This window comes from Cynocephalus volans, chromosome 8 (genome assembly GCF_027409185.1).
Source record: "Cynocephalus volans isolate mCynVol1 chromosome 8, mCynVol1.pri, whole genome shotgun sequence".
NCBI classification, from domain to species: Eukaryota; Metazoa; Chordata; class Mammalia; order Dermoptera; family Cynocephalidae; genus Cynocephalus; species Cynocephalus volans.
In genome coordinates, this window is record NC_084467.1 from 130,140,775 (window position 1) to 130,154,636 (window position 13,862).

Here is a 13,862-nt window from a genome sequence, read left to right on the forward strand (position 1 = left end):
AAAAATTGCTGGCATGAAAAAAACACTAGTATGGCATAAAAGGAATCAGATATTCAAAGTTCAGTAGAACCCCATTGATTGCTGTCTTTCTAGAAAACAAGGAAAACGTCCCTATTATGAGCAAATAAATGCCTTATACCTCTGTAAGCCAACATCACAAGGTATAGTACAACAAAATTTGGATAAAGCAAGTACCACTCTTTGTCACAGAGTTTCCCTGATTACAAAAACCTAACAGATTTTAACAGGTTAATGAAAAAGTTATAAGCCTTATAATACAGTAGCTATGCAAAACCAAAGCCACAAATCGGTGGTCCACGGATCACATCCAGTCCATGGATGTATTTGTTTGCCTGCACAGTACTTTTAAATTTTTAAGTTGGTTGCTAAATTTTAAACATTTGGAAATTTTACATAAAAATTCAGACTTATGGCTTCTCTTGGAAAAAATAAGATTTTGCCTCCACATTATTAAATCTAATAGTCATTTTCTGTCTTTATTTTACTTGATCATTCAGCCTCATTTCACAGAGTCGATCACTTTCTCCTTCTTGAAATACTTTCTTCACCGGCTTCTACGACACCACTCACTTTTAGTTTTCCTCCTGCCTAACAGATTGCTCCTAAATTCCTTTTGCTGACTTCTCCCCATCTAAATACTGCACAGCCCAGGACTCAGTCTTTGGTTAGCTCTCCTATATCCATCCATATTCCTTATCTCATTGAGTCTCATGACCTTAAATATCATCTCTATGCTAACAACTCCAAAAGGTCTACATCCAATCTTGGCCTCCCACCTAAATTCCAGCCCTATATTCAACTGCCTACTCAACATCTCCACTTGAATGTCAATAGCTTTCTCAAACTTAACTTACTAAGAATTAAACTCTTCCCCTCCACCATGTAATCTTCCCTTTCCCATCTCATCAAATGGCAGCTCCATTCTATTTTCAGACTAGAATCTTAGAAGTCATCCTCTCTTCCTCTAACACTCCTTCCATCAGCATCTATCAGCTCTGCCTTCAACATATATCAAGACTTTGACCACTTCTTACCACTTTCACTTGTCCAAGCCACCATTATCTCTTGCCTCCATTACTGTAATCACCTCCTAACTGGTCTCCCTGCCTAGCCCTTGACCCCTTACAGCCTATTTTCAACACTGCAGTAGAGTGGTCATTTTTATTTATTTATTTATTTACTTACTTACTTATTTACTTATTTACTTACTTACTTATTTATTTATTATATATAATTTTATTAATATTATTTTTTACATTCCAGGATGTTGTTGTGGAGCATTGGGAGGGAGGTGGAGAGGGGAAAAGGGGAAGGTAATGTGATGGAAGAAGGAGGGAGGACAAGGGGTGGGATTGAGGCCTGTGGCACCCCCCTCATTCCCACAGGGGCGACTGGGGGGGGGCGAGATTCCAGCAGTAGCTTGATCATTGCCAGGCTGGATGTAGATGTCATGGGGGTGTGGCAAAAGCCCTCGCCCCTCACCATCCCAGCTCGGGAACCTGGGGCCCTTCTTGCTGCGGCTTTAGGGTTATCACTGGGCTGGCTGCAGGTGTTGGGGGGCGTGGCCGAGGCCCTCAGCCCTGAGTGGTCATTTTTAAATCCTAAGTTAGATCATGTAACTTCTCTGCTCAAAACCTTCTTCCAATCACTTTCCATTCAATCAGAGTAAAAGTCAAAGTCCTTACAATGGCATACAGAGTTGTACATATTCAGGCTCTCTGCAACTGCTCTGACTTCATCTCCTCCTTCCATCACTGCTCCTGCCACAGGGGCCTTTGTGATGCTCCTTGAATACACCAGGCACACTCCACCTCAGGGCCTCGCACTTGCTATTCCCTTTACCTGGAAAGCTTTTCTCCAAGACATCTGCATGTTTGCTCCCTCACCTCTTTCAGATCCCTCTTCAAATGCCCCCTTATTTGAGCAGACTTCCAGCTGCCCCACCACCTTCCCTTCTCTCATCTTGTATTTCTCCGTAGCACTTGTTGCCATCCGACAGACTAGATATTAATGTGTCAGTGTGTTTATTGTCCATTTCCATCTATATAATATAAGGTCTGTGAAAGAAGGGACTTCATCTGTTTTGTTCACTGCCATATCCCAAAACCTAGAATAGGCTTTGGCACCTAGAGGATATTTAATATGCATTTGTTGAAAGAGTCCAAATTCCTATAGCAACATTCAACTGACTTTAGACAGAGCGTGAACTCTAGAGTACACCACAGTCCTCAATGTTTCCTATCGTACTGCACACAGTTTGTTTTATTTTAAAATTATTTGTCTGGCCTGCATAGTAATTTAATTTTGAGATTCATGCTCTAAAAAATGTCTCTTCCAGAGTATGAATCTGGAAGTTCAGAACTCTACAATATAAAACAGGATGGGATTGGTAATAATCAGGAAACATAAATAGCTCATCCTAAGCAGATAAGCCATTTTGAAAAAAATATCTTTGCCTTTTAGGCTCAAAAAGAAATCCACTCTTCCCCTAGGCTTTGCTGGGCCTCCGTTTTGGTTTACCCAGCATTGGCCATTACAGGATTTATGCTTTGGATACACTTTTTTGTTAATCTTGCATCAGGGAGTGAAAAAAATGGAAAATAATTATCATCAAACCTGAGCCAGAATAGAAGACAGAATCTTTACCTTGAAGAACTCAATGAGAGCATCTTTATTTTCCAGCCAAATGATGTTATTGAGGTACTTGTCTGGAGTAGGGGGTGGGATTGCCATTGGAAAGTTATTCAGGGCTTTTATTTTTGTAAGAAGTACCTAAAACAAACAATCAAAAACAATGGTGTTCAGATTCTGTAACAGAAAATGGACACTAGGCAAAAACCAAGAAAATTAAACTCTTATGCAAATCTAACCTTGATTTTTGACTCACAGCTTTTTTTACACTGTTTAAATTATCCTCTAACCTTCCTATTCTCCCCTTATTACTATTTTCACTGATTTATTAATTCAGATTGAACCTATTATCTTTATAATCCAGTTATCACTGTATCCTATCTTGTCTTAATCTCAAAATTTCTATATTTCACAATTAATTACTGTGTGATTTAATGCCACATTCTCTCAATTTTTTTCATGTGTGTGATATTTTTCTCTAAATCTTTCTAATTTTGGAGAACACAGTTCCAGCCTTGTGGCTTCTAAGAAGCCTTCTCTGGCTTCCTCCACCAAGTAAGAGAAAATCATTTTATCTCCCTTATTCCCATGGCATCACCTATATACAAGTATTTCTGTTATGGAACTTATTACATTATAAAATTATTCTTTTTGCTTGTCTGTCTCACTCTCCACATTATGTAACTTTTGTTGGTTGGATGAATAAATGACTGAATGAAAGAACAAGAAAAAGAACCCATAGACTTTGGGGTCAGTGTTACATTCATTAAGTAGCCCAATCTCCTCAAGAGTCCAGTGCACTTATTAGGTATCCAACATATATTTATTCAACTGAATTGAATAGATTTTTCTAGATCACAGATAATTATATCTCTTCTGCTGACAATTAGGCAATTAGTAGACATTCAATAAGTAACTGCTGAATGATTGATTTACCCATCACCTTTCTAAACAAACCTATACAAAAAAAATAAGTCTCTCTCGTCTTAAGGACTATTCTTTATTTATCTTCATTAATATGCATCAAGCACTCAATTGTCTTATACAGCCTTCAAAGTGATGAGTGAAAAAACAGAATACAAAATACAATATGTATGGAGGTATAACCTGAAGAATATTATAAAGTAGCCCTTTTCTTCCCTTACACAGATGTTAAAGAGAAATCATATTACCCACTTAGTTCTTTCCTGTGATGTTATAGAGTCTAAAGAGATAGAGAGAGCCTTAAAGAGCAAAGCTGGCCTATCCCATATCCACTTCCCTCCTGGGGCCATGGAGGTTACTATGTCCAGGGAATGACCAGAGGCACATGGTGGTCCATGGCTGGGAGCCACCAGTGACAAGGAAGAGCATGTCACATCCACAAACAGCATACCAACAGGCAACACAGACCGAATGTGGGACCAGAACTTCCATTTTTCTGTTGTATGCTGGGAAGCAGACCCTTACATGGAAGTAGAAAGAACTCTCTTATTTTGCAGAAATACAGTCAGGATGATAGATGTGATAAAGTGGTATGATTCAACATAGCTTCTTCCCCCATCTTACATTCCTAATTTGTTTGCAAATACATTTATAATTTTTCAAAAGTCCATATTTTCCCTGCTCCTCTCCTCTCAGAACGGCCTCCTCCCTGAACCCTTCCCTCCACATACACATAGTTTGGTCCCCTCCCCACCATGTTAATATGTGACTCCCATCTCTTCTGCCACAGTCAATGGGACTGGGCAATATATATTCCACCAGTATGGAGAAGCAGAGAAATCTAGTGAGCCTATGCCAAAGTAACATGCCACAGAGGACAACCCTGATAGGAAATGGAGAATCTGGAAAGCTTTCTAATCCCTTATTCAAGTCCCTTTTTGAGGCCTGGCCACATGGCCTGGCTATTGTGGATTCCGTTAGATATTCTGTGTCCTTTTAATAGATCCCCCAAACCCACTTCTTTACTGAATTTAACTCAGGTTGGTTTCCATTACTTGCAACCAAGTAGTTTTGACTAATGGAGTACCCCAGGTAGCACTAGGATTGGTTGCAACTGTCATTAACATCTGCAGGCAATTACAGAGTTAACGCCTGCAGTTAAACACTCTTTTCCCAGTCTCCCTTGCTCATCACACTCTGCTAAAGTTAACAATGTGGGCTGGGGTGTTGAGTTAATGGAATCAAGCAAAATGGGAAATTGCTTTATTACCTTATTCATCTCGATGCCCTCATATTTGTCGATAATGCCTCTTGACCAAAGAAAAGTGAGATTTTTCAGAGCTTTAGCAATCACATTCCGGATTGCCTGCTTAGTCTTCAAAGCAATGACAACATCACGACACTCATGCTCTATGAGTCCTGAGGCAAATAAAACTTAGTAAGCAAGCTATGTAATCACTACAATAATAACTAATATTTGTATAGTAGTTTAAAATTTCCAAAGTATTTACATAATATCTTTTCATTCTAGCTTCACACAGAACTCAAGAGGCTGGTTGGACTAGAGTTACTTTCATCTCCATTCTATGGATGAGAAAATTGAAAGCTGCCTTCCCAACTACCTGTGAGAAAATTACTCTTTGCTTTATTCCCATGGCATCTCCTACATATCTCTATTATGGAATTCATTACAATATAGTATTATTATTTTTACTTATCTATCTCATCCTTCATATTGTATAAGTTTTGTTGGATGGATGAATCAACAACTGAATGAAAGAGTGAAAGAGCCCCTGGATTTTGGCTGCTGGGTCTTTCTGAGATCAAGTCACATATTCTTTCCACTTTAATAAGCATGAGAAGTCATAAACTGGACTGTGAGTCAAGGCTAAAATTGCATTTTTTTTCATCTTTGTAATCCTGACATTGAGCACAATGCCTGACATGAAAGGTACATGCTCAGTTTCTAACTGGAATGAGCACCAGTACAATGAAGGGTACCAGTGATCAAGAGCATAGGTTGTAGGGTTAGGTACACCAGGGCTAGAGATCTGGCTCACCACTTACTAGCCACATGGCCTCAGGCAAGCTAGCCTTTCTAAGCCTCAGCTTCATTATCTGTAAAATGATGAGGATAACAGTATTTGCCTCAGAGAGTAAGCATAAGAATTAAATGAGATAATATATATATAAAGCAAATGACAGTTTCTGACATAATAAGCCTTCAGTAATCAGTTTCAGTAATCATATGGAAACAGGCACTCCCTTTTACAGGACTGAATGGAGAAAATGTTGTAATATTTCATGCTGATCTAAAACGTAATACAAAGCAGCAATTCCAAGGCCTCTAATCTTTAAAAGCACAGAAATAAAAAACTGCCAGTATGTAAATAGCAACAATGGGCCCCGGATTTTCTGAGACAGTGCCAAAATATTCTGACCTATTGTTCCCAAACTTATACTTTCATTCTTTAGATGATGTCCTTTCCATTTTGTTTTGGTAAGCATGGTCCCCATCAATCCATATGGCATCTTACAAAGTGGTTTTATTTCCTTTCTGATAACTTCCATTTATTAAGGGCCTACCATATGCTGGGCTGTCTTCCAGATATTTTTGCACACACTAAGAGCCTGGCCCACAGCTCCCATATGAAGAAAGCAGACCCAAGAAGCTTGGCATAAAATGCTTGGGCTCCTGCTATGTGTCTCAAGTAAAGTGGAGTGACTGCAGATGCTCAAGAAATAATATTCCCTGCAGCCCTACATTCTGTGTCCTTACAGTAAAACAAAACAAAACAAAACCTCTTGTCAAAGATAATCTTCACATATATTTCTTACAACTTTGAGGTATCTGACCTTGCCATCTTAATACACTTTCCACATGCCTCCCATTCTTTCCTCTACACTCTCACAGCAACTAATAGGACTCCTGTAACTTTCTGCAATTTTCTACGGATATGCTCATACACTTCATCAGACTCTGCACTTTTTAAGGATCCAAGTTTATCTATCTTTGCTTTCCCATACCTGGCCCATTACATATGTTCAATAAATGCTTGTTGGATGAATAAATGAATGAATGAGTGAGTGAGTGAAAACATTAAGAGGTGGTCTTCCTTTGGTTAAATTATGAGATAATGAGGTGTGATTTCAGGAAATCAGTTACTCCAACTACCTACCCAGTTCTTTGACAGCATCTCGTTTGTTGGTATCCAAAATTTCATAAAATTTCTGTAAGAAATTAAGAAAAAACATGCATTGTTTTATCATACCACATGCACTTCTGGATTTAAATTCTGAAAAAATAAGTATGGTAGAAAAATCTCAGATTTAGCAGAGCTATTTGGCTCAGCTCTTCCCTCTGGGATGCAGTGCTGCTGCTTTTCCCATGTTCATACTCAAATTGCAGTGAATGTTGCACCGTCAGCAGCTGGCATAACTACTGTGCCTAATAGTTCTCAAAAAATATTGGTATGCACTTGTAGGGTAAATGCTGGACATAGCCCTATTCCCCCACCCTGTGCATACCAGAGTTCCCCCTCCCCTGTGGGAAACTACCCCTGGCCAAGGTAGTTACCCAAGGAAAGGCACATCTTCTTTAAGGCAAATGGAAGACTGGAGGAAGCAGGGACCCTAAGTAAATGAATTAGCATGCTGGTGCTAAAACACTCGGGCACCAGGAGTAGCAAGTAGAATAGATTAATTTATCTACTCAGCCAGATCTGCCGTGTGCTCTGAGTTATGTGAGTTGGGTGAGGGTCTGCACATAAGATTGCAAATGATTTACACCCCTACTTTGATCTGTTCATTACATAACTATTGTACATACCCCATGGTGGTGCAGATATCCAACTGGCTGGCTGCCATTAGCAACTCCCGTAAGTGTAATAAACCAATATCTCTACCTATTGATATACTGGGTGAGTTTTTTTGGAATAGGCAAACACTACGCGAGTGCCCTCTCAGATCTGGGGCTCTGTGATACAGCACTCCACTGTGCACGAAGGAGAATTCTCATAGAGCCCAGTCTGAGGGTGAACCAACTTGAGGGACTATTTGAGGTGTCAGTCTATCAGGAGCACAAAAACCACGTGCAATAATGGAAAAAATATGGTGACAATTAGTTCGTGTTCCCTACAGATGACTCCTTAAACAACTGGAGAAAAAACTCCACTCCAGGTCTAACCAATCCCTGTTCAATCAATCATACAACTTATCATATGCCCACTATGTTCCAGGCACTGTTCTTCATGAAGGTTACTCTCTAACTTTGAGTCTTTCTGGAGCTTGCATTTGGCCACAGCAACAGCCCTGCGACCAAACAACTGGCAGTTCCCCAGGATTGTCAAGTACAGATGTCTGAAATCCTGTACCCAAATAATTCATGGCATAGTTCTATTTATAGGGAACAACTGGTTTGTTATCTAAAGTTTAAGCAAAGTTAAGTTTTTGGTGTTTTTATTTGTTTTTTGTGGTTTTGTTTGTTTGTTTGTTTGGTTGGTTGGTTGGTTTTTTTAAAATCACATCTAATAAATCCCTCACTTTGAATATAAGAATGAGGCATACAATTTTTATTAAATTGTTTCTTCTCACCCAATAATATTGAATTGATATTGGGAAAGTGCCAAATTATTAGCCTGCCCAGGGTACATACTGTGGTCCAGCTCTGCTTACATAGGTGCATAGATAGCAGATAAGCCCTTTCCTACCAAACTGGATTTAGAGCAACACGGTAAGACTGCTCTAGAACGACATTGCTCAAGAGAGCACAGGAACTGACTCCTACCTACAAAGAGTACAATCATGAAAGCATGGACATATATTTACTTCTCCAAAGATGAGCTGCCACAGGTCAGTTTCCAGAGCCAAGTCACTTTCAGAATAAATACCAGTGTGATATCAAAACACATCTCAAAAAGCCATTTAAATCTTTACTGAAGTCATACTGAACGGGATTCATTTCATCTCTTACATGTCAAGACATCTGCCCTCAAATCTCTGTGTCTTTTCCCAAACTCCTCGAAACACATTCTTGACACCCCCAATAGCTCTTGTTTCTCTTCTTTCTTTTTCCTGCTTGTGAAATCTTTTCTCCTGTGAATAGCTCTACGTTCTTTCTAACATAGATCCATCTAGGCTTCCAGTAATTCTTTTTATTTCTTCTTCCTTCTTCAAAGTAAATCAGCAGGACAGAATTCTGTTGCACGTTGATGTCTGATCCAATAAAGCTAAGTACCTTCACAGCCTCTTTCCCTCTTTGACTTCAAGAAGGAAAAAGCCTCTCTTCCTTGGCTAAGAGCCTGAGGTAACTAAAGTCATCACAAAAAAACTAGGCAGCACGGCCAGAAGACACAACCTTTAGACCATCCATGGTTTTATATACACACAATCATTGTATCTAGGGCTTTAGTAATCGGGATTTTAGTTCATCATCGTGTTAAGAATCAGGCATCTCACTTGGGTTGAGAAAAATACCTTTTAACTCTTGATACTGTTCAGTTTAGACCCTCATCTACACGTAGGAAAATGTAACCAAAATCACCAAACACTGGGAAGAAAAAAGCTGAATGAAAGACAGGAACTAAACACAACAAATAGGTGAATGAACCCCAAGGAAGCAGAATTAACACAGGAAACAAAGAAGCATTTAAAATGAAGAGATTCAAGAGAATATCACAGTAACTTTAAAAAAAAAATAAAAGGAAACAGTTGCAATGAAAAAAGAAGCAATCACAGATTTTGGAGATCAAAAAGTGCTTTTCAAAAAATTTAAAAAGACATTTTAGTAGATGGGCTGAACAACAGAATGAACCCAACTACAGACTGAATAAGTAACCTGAGAAACCAAGTTGAAGGTTTCTCATTATAAAGAGCAAAGAGTTGAAAGTTAGGAGAAAAGTTAAAACAGAGACTAAATCCAGATGTTGAAAAATCTGTCTAAAGGGGTGCTGGAAGGAGAAAACACAGAGGGCAGGAAATAAAGAAATCGTGGAACAAAGATGGGGATCTTCAGATTGTATGCCCCACCAAGTGCTACGTGAGATAAATGGTTTTCTCCTGCCCTCAAGACACATGACAAATATTTTAAAAATCACATCTAAGGGCCGGCCCATGGCTCACTCAGGAGAGTGCGGTGCTGATAACACCAAGGCCACGGGTTCGGATCCCTACATAGGGATGGCCGGTTCGCTCACTTGGGAGAGCGTGGTGCTGACAACACCAAGTCAGTGGTTAAGATCCCCTTACCCGTCATCTTTAAAAAAATAAAATAAAATCACATCTAGACGTATCATGGTGAAATTTTAGAACTCCAAGAATAAAGAGAAAATTCTAAAAGCCTCCAAAGAGAGAGAAAAGAAAGCCACCTATTAAAACAAAAATAAAATCAGAATTAAAGGCTGGACGATTAGCTCAGCCAGTTAGAGAATGGTGTTACAACACCAAGGTCAAGGGTTAGGGTCCCTGTACCAGCCAGCTGCCAAAAAAAAAGGAACAATCAACCTTATCCGCAATGCTGAGGACACAGGGGCAATGTCTTCAAGTCAGAGCAAAGAAAATGGCTTTTGAGAGTGAAACTATTATCAGCACCGCACTCTCCCGAGTGAGCCACGGGCCGGCCCGAAACTATTAATTATGAGAGCAAAATATAAATCATTTTGGACATATAAGTTCATGTACCCTACGAAAAAAATTACAGGCATTACCTAGAATAATAAAATGGAAAGTAAAAAGGAGCTCACATGGGATTCAAGAAATTGGCTGAGGAATCTGACCAAAAGAAAGAGAAGAAAGATAATTAGAAAAATAATTTGTAAATCCATTTGACTGTTTTATTTAGAAGAGTCTCTCTCAAGTAGTAAATGTTAAATGACATCGGATCATATTTCCTTTGTTATGATTGAATCAAATTATAGGTTCTACAGTGACTAATATTTATATAATCATAACAAAGTAAAGGTTGTTTTTTGGTTTTCCATTTATAGAATCATTTACTGAAAAGGAAGACGACTTAATTATACTTACAAAATAGAATGTAAATGCTATAAACATTTTCCCTGTAAAAATAACAGCTCCAAAAATTTAAGATGGGGAGAAAAAAATGTTAAAAGGAGAGGAATGTTCTAAGCTCCTTAAACTTCATAACAGAGAAAATAAAGACTGTTTAAAGATAATAAATCAAGAATTAAGTACATATGCATAAAATTATTATGGTAAGGAGTAGAGGAATTTAACATAGGAGTGGTTACTAGGGACTGTCTTGCATAGTGGTACATATCTAGCTGGCTGGGATAATTTTACTTCTTTCATTATGTAATTTTCAAGTTGTAAAATTATGGGTAATTATTTCGTGCTATTTATTTTTGGCTATTTTCTTTTGTGTTCTCTCCTCTATTTACATTCAAAGGTCTTACCCTTTAGGCTAGGTGGAGCCATTGAATATACCTAAGCAGAAGTTGCACCTCAAAAAGTTGGTGGAAAAATAGAATTAAAAGCAAATACAAATTGTTCCATGAACTTTTTGAAGACCCTGGTACATATGAAATTTAAAATGGCCCTCTTAGGAACATCACTCTCCTACATGGCACAGCGTGGCCTGGAGTGAGCAGACTGTGCGAGGGAGCCAGGTCAAGAGGTGACTCACTCCATCTCAGAGCTCACATCTGGTACTTGCTGCATACTGCCTGGAAACGAGGAGGGCATTCAATGAAAAAAAACAAATGCTACTACTCATCCACGCCATAGTACCAGGATTTCAAGTTTTCACTGAGAAATCTTTGTCCTCTCTTCCTCTCTTCCTCTCCACTTCAGATCTACTACCATTTCTTTGAAGTCATGTTCAAGTCTCAATTCCTGCATAAAGCCTTTTCCGAGTGCCCTATCTTACAGAGGGTGTTACAAAGATACATGGACTCTCTTCTCTGCTCTGCACTCAGAAAATAAATCATGTGTTTTCTGCTACGAAATAATAAATGAGTTTGATCATAACGGCTGTTCTCTGCAGCACCTCATTTAACACAATAAACAATTGAATCCCCATCAACTGTTGGAATTTATCTGTTTGGTGAAATACATGTAGAAATGGTCTGAAAAGAAATTAATATAGCTAATGTTTTTTTTCCCCCAAATGACCAGTGCTGTTTCTCACCTGATATATTGATTCACAGCCAGAAATTTGTCTTACAAAAAGTTTGGCATCTTCTTGACTTTTGACGTAGCCTTTTGTAATACCGTACATCAAGCTGAGGCGCTTTTTGATCTGCTCATCTACAATATTTATCAGTGCTGGTATTACTATCTGGAATAACGGGGAGAAAAAAAATCCTGTAAATGTGATGAGGAAAGCAACCTCTATGGAAGAGGTTCTCAGAGTGTCATCTCCAGACCTGCACCAGCAGCACCCAGAAACTTGTTAGAAACAGAAATTCTCAGCCCTCACCCCAGACCTGATGAATCAGACACATGGGTGAAGTCCAGCAATCAGTGTTTGCTGTCCTCCAGCCGAGGACTCAAGTCTGAGATCCACTCTCTAAAGAAACTGATGTATAATGAATAACTGACTCTGTAGCCTTAGAGGAAAATCTCTAGCCCTGCCTTTCCCTCCTTCTCTGTACCCCCAGGTTTCAGGACATAAGAATGGTGGTCCTATATCTGAGTCATAGTTACTAAGTAATAAATCTCTCTCTCTCTGCACCTCAGTTTCTTCACTGGTAAGATTTTACAAAATGCAGGGTATCTAAGTTTCTTCTTAGCTCTAAATTTCTCTAATCATAAGCTGAAGCAGGCAACTATAGTGACTTACAAAGAGATTTTTTTTTTTTTTATTGACTCAAAATTGATTATACATATGTTGGGGGTTCAACATTGAGATATATTGATCAAATCAATATTACTAGCATATATATTGTTACAAATCATAATTATTCCTTATGCCCCTTGTCCAATCTCTCCCCATCCCCCTCTCCTTCCCCCCCTCCCACCACTGATAACCCTAGATTTCTTCTCTCCCTCTGAAAGAATAATGGTTACTCTGTTGATTTGTTGCCTAGATGATCCATCCAATGCTGAGAGGTGTGATCAGGTCCCCCAATATTATCATGGAGCAGACGCTTCTTCTGTCACTCTGAAAAGGACTTTGTGGAGAGAGACATCCTCGTCCTTTCTTTATCTATGCTGGTGACTCTACTTGTGTCAATGCACTCCAGTGGCTGACAGACCATCTGCATGGTGGTTGTGGCATCCAGCTGCTTTTGCAGAAGCCATGGTTATTGTGGTGGCTGTGGTGGGCCACCCACATGGAGGTGATGTTTTTGGCATGCTCCTTGGCGCTGGCAGTGTGCCTGGTTGTGGGGGGGTCCTGGTTGTGGAGGGGGGTTCCAGTCCATGGTTCCATACCTCAGGACCCCAGGTCGGCCCTGAAGCACTGGCATGGTGTGCCTGGTTGTGGGAGAGGAGTCCAGTCCCTGACTCCATACCTTGGGACCCCGGGCAGGCCCTGAGGTGCTGGCACAGTGTGGCTGGTTGTGGGAGGGGGTTCCGGTCCCCAGCACCATACCTCGGGATCCCAGGAGGGCCCCAAGGTGCTGGCCTGGTATGCCTGGTTGTGGGAGTGCGGTCCAGTCCCTGGCTCCATACCTTGGGTCCCCATGTGGGCCCCAAGGTGCTGGCATTGTGTGCCTGGTTGTGGGAGAGAGGTCCAGTCCCCAGCTGCATGCCCCAGTCCCCCAATAGGCCCCGAGGTGCTGGTGGTGTGCCTGGATATGGGAGTGGAGTCCCATCCCTGATTCCAAGTCTTGGGTTCCCAGGTGGGCCCCAAGGCATTGGTGGTGTGAGTGGGTGTGGGCAGGGGTCCTGTCCCCGGCTCCATACCTCATGTCCTCCTGCAAGCCCCAAGGCACTGGTGGTGTGCCTGGGCCGGAACTAATTTTTTGTCATTTGCTTACTTCTAAAATGGGAGAACTCCCTGTGAGAACCAGTTCTAGAGCTCTGTGATTGAGCTAAATTGCTGCTTTGCTGTTGTTTTCCTAGGGAAGGCTTTTTGTGCATCTCAGGGTTTAATCATTGACCTTATAGGTACTTCCGGCTCTCCAGAGACTCGGTGCTTATGGGTTGTTTAGAAACTCTGATCTGGGCCTGAGTTTTTTCATCAGACTGCACCCTGTGCAATTCTGCATTCCTGATCAGTCACCTCTAAGTGGACCTGTGCTGATTGGGGGGCGGATTGGATGTCCTTGCTATGTCCCAGTGTTCTCCTGGTGGTCCTGTCTCCCCTACCTCCCATGCTCCAA

At 40.4% G+C, this 13,862-nt stretch overlaps 1 protein-coding gene across 1 annotated transcript in view; it reads right to left on the reverse strand.

The window, feature by feature from the left end:
• Positions 1-13,862, reverse strand: part of SLC9C2 (solute carrier family 9 member C2 (putative)) — a 104,635-nt gene that overhangs the window by 14,763 nt on the left and 76,010 nt on the right. The window contains exons 17-20 of the mRNA XM_063105912.1: positions 11,723-11,872; positions 6,756-6,807; positions 4,847-4,995; positions 2,668-2,793 (exon numbers count right to left, since the gene is read on the reverse strand). Of these exons, the coding sequence (XP_062961982.1) occupies positions 2,668-2,793; positions 4,847-4,995; positions 6,756-6,807; positions 11,723-11,872 (477 nt within the window). The remainder of the gene's footprint in view (positions 1-2,667; positions 2,794-4,846; positions 4,996-6,755; positions 6,808-11,722; positions 11,873-13,862) is intronic.